At 34.2% G+C, this 16,203-nt stretch overlaps 7 protein-coding genes across 7 annotated transcripts; 4 read left to right on the forward strand and 3 right to left on the reverse strand.

Moving 5' to 3' along the window:
- Positions 1–64: 64 nt before the first annotated feature.
- On the forward strand, positions 65–3,454 carry ELE39_002219 (WD repeat; the record flags this gene model as incomplete). Its single annotated transcript, XM_067345069.1, has 1 exon — positions 65–3,454. One exon carries the CDS (start codon positions 65–67, stop codon positions 3,452–3,454), a length of 3,390 nt encoding a protein of 1,129 aa, XP_067200605.1.
- A 1,118-nt stretch (positions 3,455–4,572) lies between these two features.
- Positions 4,573–5,262, forward strand: ELE39_002230 (uncharacterized protein; the record flags this gene model as incomplete). Its single annotated transcript, XM_067345080.1, has 1 exon — positions 4,573–5,262. One exon carries the CDS (start codon positions 4,573–4,575, stop codon positions 5,260–5,262), a length of 690 nt encoding a protein of 229 aa, XP_067200616.1.
- A 726-nt stretch (positions 5,263–5,988) lies between these two features.
- On the forward strand, positions 5,989–8,439 carry ELE39_002236 (family ATpase; the record flags this gene model as incomplete). The annotated part of the gene is made up of 1 exon (XM_067345086.1): positions 5,989–8,439. The coding sequence occupies one exon, from the start codon at positions 5,989–5,991 to the stop codon at positions 8,437–8,439; it is 2,451 nt and encodes an 816-aa protein (XP_067200622.1).
- Positions 8,440–8,569: 130 nt separating this feature from the next.
- ELE39_002237 (AP2 domain transcription factor AP2XII-8) lies at positions 8,570–9,661 on the reverse strand (the record flags this gene model as incomplete). Its single annotated transcript, XM_067345087.1, has 1 exon — positions 8,570–9,661. The coding sequence occupies one exon, from the start codon at positions 9,659–9,661 to the stop codon at positions 8,570–8,572; it is 1,092 nt and encodes a 363-aa protein (XP_067200623.1).
- A 742-nt stretch (positions 9,662–10,403) lies between these two features.
- On the reverse strand, positions 10,404–11,102 carry ELE39_002238 (uncharacterized protein; the record flags this gene model as incomplete). The annotated part of the gene is made up of 1 exon (XM_067345088.1): positions 10,404–11,102. The coding sequence occupies one exon, from the start codon at positions 11,100–11,102 to the stop codon at positions 10,404–10,406; it is 699 nt and encodes a 232-aa protein (XP_067200624.1).
- A 963-nt stretch (positions 11,103–12,065) lies between these two features.
- Positions 12,066–13,109, forward strand: ELE39_002239 (Alg5 like dolichyl-phosphate beta-glucosyltransferase; the record flags this gene model as incomplete). Its single annotated transcript, XM_067345089.1, has 1 exon — positions 12,066–13,109. The coding sequence occupies one exon, from the start codon at positions 12,066–12,068 to the stop codon at positions 13,107–13,109; it is 1,044 nt and encodes a 347-aa protein (XP_067200625.1).
- A 1,019-nt stretch (positions 13,110–14,128) lies between these two features.
- On the reverse strand, positions 14,129–15,703 carry ELE39_002240 (leucine aminopeptidase of plant or bacterial origin; the record flags this gene model as incomplete). Its single annotated transcript, XM_067345090.1, has 1 exon — positions 14,129–15,703. The coding sequence occupies one exon, from the start codon at positions 15,701–15,703 to the stop codon at positions 14,129–14,131; it is 1,575 nt and encodes a 524-aa protein (XP_067200626.1).
- Positions 15,704–16,203: the final 500 nt, after the last annotated feature.

Raw genomic sequence — 16,203 nt, forward strand, 5'->3', positions numbered from 1 at the left:
GTGACATGAAATATGTCAATTCAGCAATAATTAATTGATCCGGGACTTTCAAATTTTTTACAAAATGGAAAATGATACAAAAATACGTGGAGTTCAACCATTAAGCTCATTAAAGCCTGTAAACTCGGTTTCAGCTCTTAAACTTCACAATATAAATCTTATTCTAGTAGGATTCGGAAATGAGCTGAGAATATATTCCCAGGACTTTGAAACAATCCACGATCAATTGGTTTACCATGATTCCCACAATATATATGGAATAAAATACGGAGAAGCAGACAATTTGGTTGCTATATATGGTCTTAACAGAGTAGTTTGGTGTCGTATACAAATTCAGAAATCAGAACAAGGCATTACCAAGTTAAAGGGTCAGAAAATTCATTCTATCAAGGTTGGAGAGTTAGAAGAGTACGACCTTTTCCTTGAATCTACTAATTATATTAAAGGAAAGTGGCTAATTGGGAGCTCTACTGGCAAAATAAGACTTTGCCAATTTGAACAAAAAAGCCAAAATAATTTCATTCCTCGAATTCAAAATCTGATCCTCCCTCAATCTCCAACTCTATATTGCATGAAAGTCCATATATCTTCCGCTTTTGAAGAAGCCATGATTGTTTCTGGATCTGCCTTTTCTACCGTTAATGTTTCAGTGTTGAGCCTTAAAGAAGCAAATATAGCCCAGGAACAAATTCTTAAGGCTCACAATGGAGTTGTATACGATCTCAAGATCCTAGGCGATGGAACTGGGATTCTTTCCTCCTCTGATGACAGAAAGATTATTGTTTGGATGAAAGAAGAAAATCCTACCCAACTTTCCGGCAATACTAAAAAGCTTCAATTTTATCCTAAATATATACTAGTTGGTCATGAAGCTATTATATGGTCTATAGATAGCTTATGGGAAAAAAGACTAATAGCATCTATTTCAGAAGATGGAGACTTATTTGTTTGGAATCTGAATAAAGTTGGAGCAAAATCTTATCTTAAAGTAAATGGAAGTAATGTACAGTGTATTAATGGCCCTGATTCAAAAGTTTCAAAAGCTCACCAAGGAAGAGGAGGAAGAGTTATTCATTCTATGTCCCACTTATTGGACAATAATAAAAACTATTGGTCCTTTATTACCACAGGAGAAGGCGGTGATTTAAAGGTCTGGAAATTTTTTATTGGATACAAACAAGTTAATATCGAAAATGACAAAGTTGAGTTGACTTATGAAAATGATCATTTCGTATTTTCTGAATCGAAAATCTCTCCATATGTAAATAACCAACTGGAAATTGATAATTCAAGTTGTACTTGGTATCAAGGAGCTCATTTGATAGATCAATACAATCTAATAGGAGTTACCAGACAAGGAAATCTAAGCTTTGGAACAAAATGTTTTCAAGATCTTTCAAAGGAGTGGAAAAGTATCGTTATTCAAGATTTAAAAGATATGGTATATTCAATGTCTTGTTTGAATACTGGACACCTCGTGCTTGGATCATCTAGAGGGAAGATTATACATGGGCTGGTAAATTCAATTACAAAGGAAATGGAAGTGAGACAAGAACTTTTCATACCAGACTGGAAAGAAAACATTACGTTTGTACAGTATTTTGCTTTAATAGACAATGAATTTTATTTGGCATTGTCTTCATGTTCTAAAGGATTTGTTGGAGCTTCAGTATCCCAAAAGATTGCTCATTGTTCCAAAGATGAATTCACCAATACATGGATCACGTCAATAGTACCAATAAAAGGGACCCCAAAATATGGGGAATTGAAATGTTTGGATATTATTAAATATGATAATAATACTCAAGGTAAAATAGTATGTGGAACAGTAAGTGGAAACATATTCATATTGAACTTCAAAGTTGTGAGAAAAGAGAATAGTCAAGATGGTCTAGAGATTGAGTCAGTTTCTAAGAGATTAACTATTGTTTTAGAGATTTGGTTATCAAAAGTATTGAGTAATTCTCACAAAGGTAATGTCTCAAGTCTTAGTTGGATGAATAATTTGAATACCAGTATGGTATTCCTCTCAACAGGTCAAGATGGCAAGATTAATCAGTATTCAGTGAAAGAAGAGGCCAGATTAGAGTGGTCACATAGGTGGAATTCTGAATGTGAATATATAGTTAAATGTTTTAAATTAAAGAATAACAGTAATTGGTTAATAATAGGAGCAGTAAAGCATGAGTTATTCTTTTACCTAACAAAGGATAATGTTACGTGTACTCCTATATTACTATTAAAACATAGATTCGGAGGAATTAAGCGTTCATTCCAAATTAATATAAGAAACTACAATGATAAGGATATTTTGGAGGTGATTTGGTGTCAGAAGCCATCAATTAGGGTTGATCAATTGAATATCACAGATATTTTAGAAAACCAAGGCTTTTCAAATAGTTTTTTGACTCCGTTATTAATGAAAAGATCTCTAAACGTGAATCCTCCTTCCAGACTAATTCATTCTTCAGCTTGGATGAGCAATAGTATAGTGGTACTGGGAGGAGAGGACCATATTGTGAGATTTTATGACATATCAAACCTGTCAAAAATGTCTCTTGTACATTCAATTAGACTTTTGGATCCCATTAGGAGACTCAAAGTACTAAATATTAGAGAAAACGTACATATTCTAATGATAACAGGAGGGAGACAGATGTTCCATATATTTGAGATTAGGCAAGGAGAGAGTCAGAGTAATATTGTGATCAGAGCAGCTTTTTCTAATAATAATGACAAGAAACAAAATAATTGTAGACTTATCTCACTTGATTATATACTTTATCCAATTTCAATAGGTAAAAGTTATAAGCTATTTGTAATAGTGGGCTCAAGTAAAGGGGAGATTCTGGTATTTTCTTTTCAGTTATTAGATTTGGGGGAAAAGTTGGATTTGAACTTGAAGAAAGTTTTTACTTTAAATTTGACTTTTGTACCTTTCTCAATAAAAGCAGAGAATGATTCAGGAGAGATTCTGGTACTAGTAGGACTTTCAAATGGGACTATTAAGGTGCTTAAGAGCTCAAATTTGGGAATCAGTACAAATGAATTTAGTTTAGATTTGGTTTCTAAGTTTGAGATAAAAGCTCACAATTCTGGAGTAAATTCTGTAATTTTATTGGACGGGAGGAATAATGATTTCAGATTAATTGCATCATCCGGGCATGATCAAAAGATTTCGGTTTCAAGAATAATGGAAACTGACGAAAAAGAAGGAAGTATAATGGTGGATACAGTCTTATCAATTTCGAATGCTCATTTTTCCTCCATTAGAGACCTTTGTTATGATCCAATAAGAAGAATTCTATATTCGATTTCATGGGACCAAATGCTTAAGTCTAGTAAATTTGACGAACTAATGCTAAATATTGTGGATACAAAAAAGTTTCCAATTTCTATTTGGGATCCAAGTAAGTTTCGTGGAATGTCTACAATTTTCGTTTATTTCACTTAAATTTTAGGTTGCATTTCAATTTCTAAGGATAATGATAAAATATTAATTTCAGGAGGTTCAGGATCCTCTCAGTTATTTAGACTTGTTTAAATGACTAAAATTAATATTAATAAGATAAAAAATGGATTTTCCACATGAATTTGAGCTTATTGTAGAAAAATTGCAATAGCTTATTTCCGTTATTCGTTTTAGCTTATAATTTAAATTTATATTCTACGACTTATTTAAATAAAAAAATGTCTTATTTTATTTGTCATTATGTGTATTAGAACAAAATTATTAGTTTTTTTCTTCATTACACGTAATCGGACAGTAAATAATACGGTTTCTATACCGGTAGTTACATGCAAAATGAGGAGTTTGCCGCCAAAATATAGCCCGCCAAAATTGCCCACAATGTCTGTGTCGAGAGGTTGTTTGAAATAAATACAACTTGAGTTTAGAGCAAGAAATTTGGCTTAAGTAAGGAAAGGAAAAAATCTTTCAAAAGGAGCATTGAATAGGGTAAGTTTGGATGTATTTGGATGAGCGGTTGCTGATGAGGGTGGAGTTTTGCCAGATTGAGTGAGAATGTGGGAGAAATACGGTGTGGACGAGTAGAGATCAGGTTAAGAGCCGCATAATTGTGCCTGATTAGATGTTGGCTTTAATGCAAGTTTTTATGATTGAGGAACTACACACAGCCACACACAGAGCGTAATTATGTGTTGAGCTATCAGTTTTTGTGATGAGTGGGCTGAGGAGTAAAAGTTTGTAATATTAAATGCCTAATAGGATGTGGGTGTGGTGTGGGGGTACGTATGAGTTGGGGGAAATGTGTTTCTTTTTTGGACTGGAGTGAATTGAAGTTTGTGGCTTCGAATTTCTGCTTCAGAATCCCCACTCACCTTAAAGAGGAAAATTACAACAGCTAGAAGGTTGAATCATTTCCTACCTCCATCCCTTTCCACTCATCTGTTGACTTTTAATTATGAATACAAATTTGGCAATGCTACGGATTTTCAGTGGAATTTTATTCTATCTGAACTGGACACTAAGTTTCATTAACCTTCATCCTTGTACAAATTGGTTAACTGAATTAACTTATTTACTATAGGGATTGTTCAAAGAATACAAATATGCAGATTTTTGTTAAGACTTTGACAGGAAAGACTATCACATTGGAAGTAGAGCCTTCAGATACAATTGAGAATGTTAAAGCAAAGATTCAAGATAAGGAAGGAATTCCACCTGATCAACAACGTTTGATCTTTGCGGGGAAACAATTAGAGGACGGAAGAACTCTCTCTGATTACAATATCCAAAAGGAATCCACTTTACATTTGGTATTGAGACTCAGAGGTGGTATGCAGATTTTTGTTAAAACTTTGACAGGAAAGACTATCACATTGGAAGTAGAGCCTTCAGATACAATTGAGAATGTTAAAGCAAAGATTCAAGACAAGGAAGGAATTCCACCCGACCAACAACGTTTGATCTTCGCAGGAAAGCAACTAGAGGATGGAAGAACTCTATCTGATTACAATATCCAAAAGGAATCCACTTTACACTTAGTCTTGAGGCTCAGAGGTGGTATGCAGATTTTTGTTAAAACTTTGACGGGAAAGACTATAACATTGGAAGTAGAGCCTTCAGATACAATCGAGAATGTTAAAGCAAAGATTCAAGACAAGGAAGGAATTCCACCCGACCAACAACGTTTGATCTTTGCAGGAAAACAATTAGAGGACGGAAGAACTCTCTCTGATTACAATATCCAAAAAGAATCCACTTTACATTTGGTATTGAGACTTAGAGGTGGAATGTAAAAACAATATCTATTAGGTTGTAGTAAAAAGAAGAGTTGTTTTAATGAATCAAACTATAGAGTTTTCAACAATATTGGGAAGTGGGGCAATAGTGAATGTCAATTAAGGGAGGAGATTTGTTGAGTATTTTTCAACTTGGAAGGAATTTGGAGGAATAAGATAGTGAAATTTGTAAATTACTATCTTTGATTACCATTTTTTTCTTTTGAATTTTAAGTGCTATATTACTATTTCGGGTATCTTTGGAATGCTTTGATCTTTTTTGGTCTTCAAAAATTGGTTGAGATTGTAAGAGTTGTATTTAGTGATAGGAGTTGGCACATACTTCAACAAAGGATCTGTTAGTTAATAGATGACGTTTACTGGCTTTGATGCCTTTTTATATTGGTTAACTCTTCCAGCAGTAATGGCAGGATGAGCTTATTATATTGGGCTGTCAACTCTCAGGAATAATTTCCCTTTCTGACCTAATAAGTGCGTTGTTTTGACTTTATTGAAAGAAAATATTTTATTAGGTACTATAGGACTTTGTCGTATCTAATAGATAGTATAACTGTAATTTTATTAATATTATCTTTTTCTTTTCGAACTTGACTGTTCTCTGCTCTGGAGTTGCATCTGTTTTACTTGCATGCCGGTATGGAATAATTTTTGAGGAAAAAAAAGCCACGGGAATAAATGGCGGCAAATTCTATTTAAGAAAGTTTTTTGGAGTTGGAAATATAAATGGGAAAGATAAGAAAACTGTCTGATGAAGTAATATCTCGGATTGCAGCTGGGGAGGTTGTTGTGAGTCCATCTCATGCATTGAAGGAACTTTTGGAGAATAGTTTGGATGCAGGTTCAAGGAATATTATATTACAATTAAGAAAGGGAGGAATTCAGAGTTTACAGATATCAGATGACGGTTCTGGGATAGATAAAAGTGATTTTCCAATGTTGTGTGAGAGGTTTGCCACTAGTAAATTAACAACAATGAAAGATATTGAGTCTTTAAAAACTTTTGGATTCAGAGGGGAAGCATTATCAAGCATAAGTTTCGTATCTCAGTTAAGTATAACTTCTAAGACAGAGGGGTCAGGTTGTGCATATAAAGCATCATTTTCAGATGGAAGGATGATTTCAGAATTGGAAGAGGTAGCTTCTGCCAAGAAAGGAACGGTTGTTCAGATTAATGATTTATTTTATAATATGCCTTCAAGGCAAAGAACAATGGGTTCGGCTTCAGACGAATATGCTAAATGTTTGGATTTAGTTCAAAAGTACTCTATAGAATTTCCTGAGGTGTCTTTCAATGTGAGAAAATTTGGTCAAAATTCGAATGATTTGAGGACAAGTGGAGGAGTAAAAACGAGAAGAAATGTAATAGGTTTATTATATGGTTCACATGTGGTTAAAGAGCTAATACAGTTTACAGTTTCAAGGGATTCTGAGAGGCCAAGAGAGTTAAGTGGAGAGGAAAGAAATGATTTAAGCTTGAAGATTCCTGATTATTCAGCGGAACTGTATATTTCGGGGCTGGGTTATAATCCAAAACAAAATACCTTGATAATATTTATTAATGGAAGGCTGGTAAAGAACAATGCAATAAAGCAGGCAATAGAAACAGCATACCAGTATACGAAGTCAAATTACTGGGCATTTGTATCAGTAAGAGTGCCTTCAGAGACAATAGATCCTAATATACATCCAACAAAGAATTTGGTTTATATTAGCCACGAAGCTTTGATTTCAGATGCAATACAGAGGAAAGTAATTTGTTCTCTTCAAGCTTCTAACTATTCAAGAAACATGGTTTTGGAAAAGAAGCCAAGGTTTGAACTTAGGGATTACTCCAGTTCTAGTGAGTCAAAATCTAACTATTTGGATTCCACAAAAAACTTAACAAGAGTTAGAACCGATTCAAAACAGCTAGTTTTGCAAGAGTATTCATCTAATAGCATATTAAATCACTCTAATATTTCTCTAATTAGCAGAGAAAGTAAACAATATGATTCATATAACAATGCTAAGAATGTTCAATATCCTTCACAGGAACCCAAAGGAAGTGAAGAAAAACTAAGTGAGGAGATGAAATTGAGCAATAAGTGCCAACCAGAATTCCAAAGTGGAGATAATGGGACACCGGAACAAGGTTTCAGCTTGAATAAAAGCTCTGAAAACCAAAAAAGTGAGAATTTCCGAGTAAAACTACATCAATCAGCCTCTGAGAATTCATTAAAGAACAAGCAAATCTTTAGATTATTTGACATATCAAACTATGTTTCGGATGCTCATATACTAAGTTGGTCTCTGAGCACTGACTCAATCCCATTAATTGACGAAATGAGAAACTTTCAAATGAAAATGAAACAAAAATTCCTTACTGAAATTGAAATTAGGAATGGGAATACTAAATCTACCAAAATTGAATACTTAAATAGCTTGACAAAAAGTATTATTAATGGAATTTATATTGGGCAAATAAAATCTTTCTGGTCTATTATGCAGGCAAAAAACCAAATTCTACTGATTAATATTGAACAAGTCTCTAAAATAGCCTTAAAACAATCACTTATTTGTAGACTTGGTTACATCCCACTGTTGAGACTGAACCCTCCGGTAGGCCTGAGAGACCTCTCACTGTTTACTACCGGAAGTATTAAGAGCTACGAATTAAATGAGAATGACCAAGCTCAATTCGAAGATTTTATTCAAAATCAAGCCTATATGTATTTCGAGATTCTAAAAGTATTTGGGATAAATTACAATTCTTCAGATAACTCTTTCTCAACCTTTCCTTTGTTTTTTGGAAATTTTATTCCAAATCTCGATTTTTTACCGGAGTTACTTGAACACGTCATTTTTGCATGTTGGAATTTCCACATTGCACATGCATGCAAACGGAAATTATCAAATACCGGCAATATACAAATATTATGCCGATATTTTAATGAAGAAAACAACAATTTGTCAGAGAAAGCGAGTGAAGACTGCATTTTAAAATTTTATAGGTTATTTATTGAGTTGATTGATATTTTGGTAGATTATTATCTATATGGTATTGAAGATAATGAACTACTTTTCCAAGCTATAAGAAATAATAACAACCTGATCCTCGTTGAGGATGATATTTCTCGGAATATTATTGAGCTATCAAGTTTAGAGAAGCTGTACCGAGTTTTTGAAAGATGTTAGAGACTAACAAAATTTAAAGATGGCAGCTAAATAGTTTGCGTATATACAAATAATAAAGCTAAAATATGTTATCTATATTATTCAAGGTTTTAACTAAAGAAAAATGTTAAATTCTTATTCTTTGTTAACTTCACTTTGGAATCTGAATTTTATTTAAATTATTGTTATTACTTGACAAGTATTGGAATGATGGGTCTAAAAGCATGAGATGCTGATTTACATTATTAATTAATGTTGGAACGTATTGGTTACTTGCTTGGTTGAAGTATAATGGAACATTATAATATGGAATATTCGCTAGATTATAGTATGATTCTGGATTTAACATGATCTTTGGTATTTCTGGCAACAGTACTTGGGATAACGGAGAAGATGATGCAGCAGCAGACCATGACTGATTAAGATTCGTATTTTTATATTGATTCTGATGGTTAGTTTGGAGTATTTGATTGCTTACTGAAGTATCAAAACTCGCATTCTCTGCTCTAGTTTGGGAGATTGAATCGTTTTTAGGGTCATCGTTGCTCTCCTGCAGAAACTTATTATTGTTACCAAGAGCCCCAACCTTTTCAGTACTTACTATTTCCTGTTTCTCAAAGATCTCTGTTGCCGCCGTTGCAAGCAAATACAGGTAAGAAGAAGAGGGTAGATGGTAGTCCTGGTGGTTGTTTTTCATATCCAATTCTGAGAAGTTCTTTTCGAATTTGAATATGAAATTTGGTGAAACCTCTGGAGATACTGGGGAAGATGATGAGTCAGTATTATTGTAATGGCCTTTGAATGAAGTATATTTAACACTAGAAATGGATGGAGGTGAATGACTTAGAACAGTATTCTTGCTTCCTGAAATATTCCTTTCTATCAAATCTTCACTATATAATTCATTCTTAAGTGAAGCAAGTCTTTTATTACTTATGATTGGTGGTGATCTTTGCTCATCAATTGAAGATCCATTATACTCTAAATTTTTCCGACCTCTCTTATTTATAAGCTTCATCTTCCATGGGTCACTAAAGTCGAAAGGTAGTTTATTGTTACTATTTATAAACTTGAATGCATCTCTTGCCATATTCCATGCATTCTCCTCACCATATTTGTTAAAGGAGTAGGACTTTTGGTGCCTCCCATTTTCACCTGAAACAGTTGAATTCTTTATTCTGTAGACTAACCGAACCTCATTCTTGTTCACCGGTTTATATATTTGAATTGCTCGAGCTTCCATAAACACTCATTACAAAACTAAACCTCTCCTTTTAATTCCAGTTTTTTAATAAATATATTCATCAATATTTGCCTACTTTTTGTTTTCCTCTCTCGATGATTTTTTGCTAACTTAATTTTTTCTTTTTCCAGTCTGTTGATTTACAAACTTCTTCCCACTTCTACCCCTTTTTTACTCTTTAAATGCTACCTGTCTAAGTGTTTTCAAAGTGGTAGAAGTTTTAGCTTCATTATAGCCTCGTGGTGCAAAGAAAATAGAATGTGTGCATCTGTGTGCAGTTTCTGTCAGGCGGCTATTAAAGTCAGATTGCACAGCAAAAAATAGTTTTTTAAGAAAAATTGTCTATTAATTTTGCTGTCTATGGCAAATTATATAAATTTGTTTATACTCTACTTTTAATTAGCACCTACAGGAAAATATTATTTATTTTTTTTTTTAAATAAAGCGCAAAATTTATGCTCTTTTCTCTATATTATCTCTTACACCCGTTTTACTCCTTAATTTGAAAAATATTTAAGGCGATTAAGTTATGCTTTCCTCACTGTCTCCAAGATAATACTATTTTTGTATTTATATTTATTACGTGTGCATGCCATTTGCACACACTTTAGCATAGCAGTAATAATAAAATAAAAATATGGAGAGAGAAATACATCTCAAGTGTAAATATATGTTTAAAAAAAAACGTAAGCTGGCTACAATTCAAACACCCAATAAACATTCTGTTTTTTTTTTTTAAATTTCACTTAATTTTGTTAACATGCTCATTAATTTTATATGACACGAAGAATGTGGACAACATAATAAAAATCAATAAAGCTTTTGAGAAGTGGTGAAAGAACAACTCAATAAAACTGGAACGGCTCTTCTGAACTTTCTTAACACATCCATTAACCTCTAGAATTCTTTCCTTGTTACATAGTTTCTGACTCAATTCTATTCCAATAAGTTTGGAATCTTTGTTGTCTTCCGAAAAACAGCCCTTCACAGTTTTCCTGCAAAAACCCAAAACATTCTCCTCTTGCATGACAGAAGTGCATGTACGCAATCTGGTGGGCTCTCCACAGTGTCCGAAAATTGTACAAAGCTTTTCTGCACAATAGAATTCCCCGCTCTTGGGAGATAAGTGAAATTTTTCCATGTGTTGATCATAAATTTTTTCTTCTTGAAATATTTTGCCACAAAACCCACATTGTCTTTCTCCCGTAGGGTAAACTGTATTAATTTTTTCTTCATAGTTAAATATGTGATGCTCTTGGTTAAGAACACATTCAGGCAACAAATGATTCGAAATATTTCTGTTCTCTTTTAGAAGTTGTCTTATTGCATGACTTACTCTTCTGGAGACTGACCTTGAGCAGTTTGGGTTACAGTAAATTTGGGATATATACAATGCAAGAAATAAAATGGACGACAAAAAGCATATCTTAGAATGTGCCATTATTTCCTGTTTTATTACTACGACCACTCAATTTTTGCAGTATTAAGAATAAGCTGACTGGCTTTGTTTAAAGTATTACATATATATGTAGATATTTTCGTAATTTAATCGTATTTTTTCACATTTACCACATAAGTTGTTTCAATTATTTATTTAAGTACGTACGCACACACTTCATGGAATTTAAGTCAAAATCAGCATCAGAACACATTATTATGCATAAAACGTATGTATTTATTTATTTCACAAGTATTTTTCTGAATAAGCCAAATTACCCGTTTAATTAGGTAGTTGGCAGTTACAATGATTTCTTTATTTAGCAAGAACTAACCTTAATTGAACACTTCTCACAAGTCCTAGAATCTCAAAAAAATGACCAAAATTTCAAACTAAATATTAACAACAAAGGGATTCGAACTCACTTGCGCTTCAGCCATTCATTTTCCTATGGAACTATTACAATACGCATGTAAATGACACCAATTACATGCAGTTGGCGGGCGAGTTTGGCGGGAAATCTCTCAAATTATTATATTAATCAAGTTCGAGTAAGGACTGGAAGAAAAAGAGAAAGAAGAAAAGGAGGCGATTATACTTTGGACGATTTGAATTAGCTTTAAGGGCAGTTTGCACTTGTGAGGGTCTGGAGGATTGTGGAGTGTGTGAAGTAATTTTTTTTTTATTATTGAAAACAACACAAATATTAGGATTTAAGGTCTATTAAGTTTTAGTGGTAGACATTAACAGGAGAGGTAGGTTGGCTGAAAAGGTTGTACAGGAGATATTGTGAAAAAATTGGTATTATTTCGTGATTTTTAAGGGCTAGAGTGGTACTTTTCAAATAAATAGACAAGCCAAGTCTTAAATCTATTTGTTTTTAATAAGTACATTTTTCGATCTATACTACGATGGCTGTAAATTTAGTTTAAAGGAGATATATGGAAAGTTATATTTAGGCAAAGAATGTTATTTTTTTCTTTCCTGGTTTTAGGGTTGGCTTTAGTTGTGTATATTTGGATAGGAAGTTATAAGATAAAGTCTGAACCAGATAATGATGAAGTGATTAGGCAGGTATTTTACAGTCAAGGTGATGGAATTCACAAAGGAGCGGAACAGGAGAGCTGGCATACTATTGGCAAGAATATATGGAAGAATTCAGAGTTATATTTATCGATTGTAATCCCAGCTTTCAATGAGGAGGGACGAATTTTAAAGACTTTAAGTTTAATGGTGTATTATATGGAAGGTAGGAATAGAGAGGATCCAGGATTTGTGTATGAGATAATCCTGGTGAATGATGGTGGGAATGATGATACCTTGAAAGTTTGTGAGGATTTCTGGAAACAAAAGATCCTAAATAAGGAAATAATTGGAGGTAGAATGCGTCTAATAACTAGTCTTGTAAACAAGGGAAAAGGAAATGCTGTTAGAATTGGGGTTATGGCAAGCCTTGGAAAATATATATTGATGGCGGATGCAGATGGAGCAACTAAGATTGACTGTTTCTCGAAATTGGAGAATATCATTTTAAGTAAAGACAAGCAACTACAGATTGTTTTTGGGTCCAGAAATATGAATGATCTATCAGAAAATAGTGCTTCCAAAATCGAGAGAGTTTGGTATCGCCAGGTTTTGAATACAGCTTTCCATAAGATTATGAAAGTTATTATTAATACAAGTTTGGATGATACTCAGTGTGGATTCAAGCTTTTTTCAAGGAGATCAGCTAGAATAATCTTCCCTTCCTTGCATATTAAGAGATGGGCTTTTGACATTGAAATTGTAATCATTGCTCAGATTCTTAATCTTGAAATTCGACCAGTCAGCGTTGACTGGAAGGAAGTCCAGGGTTCAAAGCTGTCCATCTTTTCAGATTCCATTAAAATGCTCTTGGATGTCCTCGTCCTTAAGTCTTTCTATATTCTTCGAATATGGAAAATCAAAGACCCTGGCCTATCAGGAGGGCTCAGAGAGGAACCAGTGCCAACCCACAGGAAAACGAGCTAAAGCTCGTCACTCTAAGGGAGAGGGAGTTACAGCAGACTCGGCAACCTTCATTACATCGAATCGGGCTAGAACGAATATAGGGAGAAAGAGAATATGCAGCACCTAGAAACGAGTTTCTGTACGAACACAAATTAAGAAGTTATGAAACAAAAGAAGCATTGAAGTAATGAGTGGATACGCGAAAGCAGAGATCTACTCCCACCAAAGATTCTAATAAAGTAAAGTATACTCCTCAGGCCGTGATTGTAACAAGGTATAAGATTTACGGCTTCGCCATTTTCTTCAATAGAAGCAAAAGTTGCCTCTCTGACTTTGGCACTCATCATCGAAGATTTAGAACCGGGAGGATCAATCCAAGTGACTCCGTCAATCCCGACAAAATTCCCCAAAACAGTTAAATGAGACAAACCATTTCTTCCCAGTATCCTGTCTCTTTATTATTCAATCTAATAGTAGAAAGAAAGCTCCAAAAATAGTCACTATCACCTAACCAGAGTATTAGTATAGTTTTACGAGACAGCAATTAAAATAATGCGAAGTGCGGCGCGCTCAAAGACGGGCGCCACATGCCAAAGCACGATATACTGAACCGCAAAGCGCCTTGTTACAAACAATGTGTGGCGGGAAGTACATGCAAAGTGGGAGACCCATTTTCGCATGTGCTTTTGGAAAGAAAAGGATTTCTGTTTCAGCTAGAAATGATGTATTATCTATTTAAGTGCCGTCCTAAGTGACTAGTGTGTTTTCGTTTTTTTTCCACAGTAACTTTTTCAAATCTAATGCAATATTAGTATTAAAAGAGGATTTGACCCTTTTAGAAAAGTTAGGATTCAAAATAGGCAAATCAGAAAGGTTTCCTTAAGATTTGTGTGAAGTCCTCGTCTTTTCCCCAGTAATCCATCTCCCTCTATCTTCCCATCTCTCTGCTTGCATTATCCTTGCATAACTTAAATATTCTCTCAGTTACTGAAAGAAAAAGTATGGCTGTTAGCAGGCATTATAGCGATCTAGTTAATTGGTCAATAGTTGGAGGAGAGTTCTTTAACAATAGTGACTAGAGTCTTGACGCCGAAACCATTACCAAAGGTTCCCATTCCAGAGCATCCAGCAATATCGATGTGAGCATATTTCACATCCTTATCAACAAACTCGCACAAGAAGGCAGCTGAAGTAGAGACTGGAGCCTTTCCTTCAGAAGTGTTATTTAAATCAGCAATTTCAGATTTTACCATTTCTTTGAATTCTGGGTCCAAAGGCAACTGCCAGAATTTCTCATAGACAGTTTTGCCACATGCTTGAATCAACTGGAATAATTCGTCGCTATTTCCGAGAACAGAGGCATATCTGCCCTCGAAAAGCTTATAGTTAAACCCTGTCAAAGTAGCCAAGTCTATGACAGTCTCAACTTTGAGATTACAAGCATAGACAAGTGCATCAGCTAAAGTGAGTCTCCCCTCTGCGTCGGTATTTCCGACTTCAATGGTCTTTCCATTAGAGGCAGTAATAATACACCCTGGTAAATAGGCGTCTCTGGAAACCAAGTTGTCACAGATTGCGGAAATAAAGTGGACTTCAATATTCTCAGGCTTAATTAGCCCAATTGAAAGAGCTGTCCCAAAAACAGCAGCAGCTCCACCCATATCTCCCTTCATGAAATGAATCATTTGGTGCTTAATATTGTATCCACCGGTGTCCATAGTAATCCCCTTGCCTACTAGAGCAATTTTCTTCTTAACCGCCCCTTTAGGTTTATAAGTAAGATGGACAAATTGAGCCGGAGACTTGCTACCCTGAGCGACAGCCAGAAAAGCTCCCATCTTAAGTTCTTCACACTCTTTTGGCTGAAGAATCTTGCCTTCAAGACCAACCGACTTTGCCATACTAATAACTTCCTTCGCCATATTAACCGGGTCACAATAGTTTGGAGGAGCAGAAGTAAGATCTCTTGCGAACAATAAGCCCTTCGAAACGGATTGAGCATCTAAAACTTTGCTACTACAGTCTTTTCTAGCATCTTCTGACCTTAGAATAAAATGAATCCTTTCAATCTTTTTAGCTGGTTTCTTAGGTTCTGAGCCTACAATGCTTCCTTTAAATCTCTCTTCACTTGTATTGTCAATAGGAAACTGAGTGCAGAAATACATCACGTCTGAAGGTGCTACATAATCAAAGCCAAGAACAACTGTAAAGCTCTGAATACTCTTGTTCTTTTTCTGGAATTCGTTCATTCGAGTTATCATTTTATTGAAAAATAGTGGACTTGTGTTCTTGTTCTCACCAAACGATATTATCATCAAATATTTAAATGGGTATTTTGGAGGCAAATTCACATAAATTGTGCTACTTTCATCTTTAAGAGATGATTCCTGGTCTGCAGTCTCCACAACATCATTAAGAATTCCATTCAAAGCATTATCTAAAGATTCGTAAAATGATGGTATGCTTTGCATAATATCTTTATTCGGAACACATAAAATAAGGCAATCACCTTTCAAGCTCTCATCGTACTTATCTTTTAAAACCGAAAACTCAAATTTTAATGATTCATTAAATTCCGACATTGGAATACATTCTGGATGTATTGGATTTACCATTTTCTCAATTTCTTCGATTCTTCTTGGCTCAAAAAAGTGTCTAATAGTCAAAGATAATCAATCTTGCAGTGAATAAAATCAACCTTATTTCAGAAAACTTCGTAAAAAATATGTCTGAATTATTTATTAAATACAAAAATTTTAAACAATCACACAAATTAATTATATTATTTTTTTCAAACTTTTCCCACTACTGGCAATGTACCGGCATTTGCATACATTTTACCGGCATACATAAAAATGAAAAGAAAAAAAATGTTATTAACATTTTCCCGCCTAGCGTAAAAAAAAAATAATTATAAAAATAAAGTAAATAAATCTATGATAAAAATAGTATTAGGCATAATTAGATTTACTGCTTGAATCTAATTTTTTTTGGAAAATATAAATTCGAGTTAGCATCTTCTAAACTTTTGTCGGGTTTATCTGGTTTTTTCTACTATTCGTATTTTCCTCCCTTCCCTAGTCGTCAGCCTGTGACTCAGAAAGCGGACTTAAAT

The sequence above is a fragment of the Cryptosporidium sp. chipmunk genotype I genome (assembly GCF_004936735.1).
Source record: "Cryptosporidium sp. chipmunk genotype I strain 37763 chromosome Unknown contig_25, whole genome shotgun sequence".
Lineage (NCBI taxonomy): Eukaryota > Apicomplexa > Conoidasida > Eucoccidiorida > Cryptosporidiidae > Cryptosporidium > Cryptosporidium sp. chipmunk genotype I.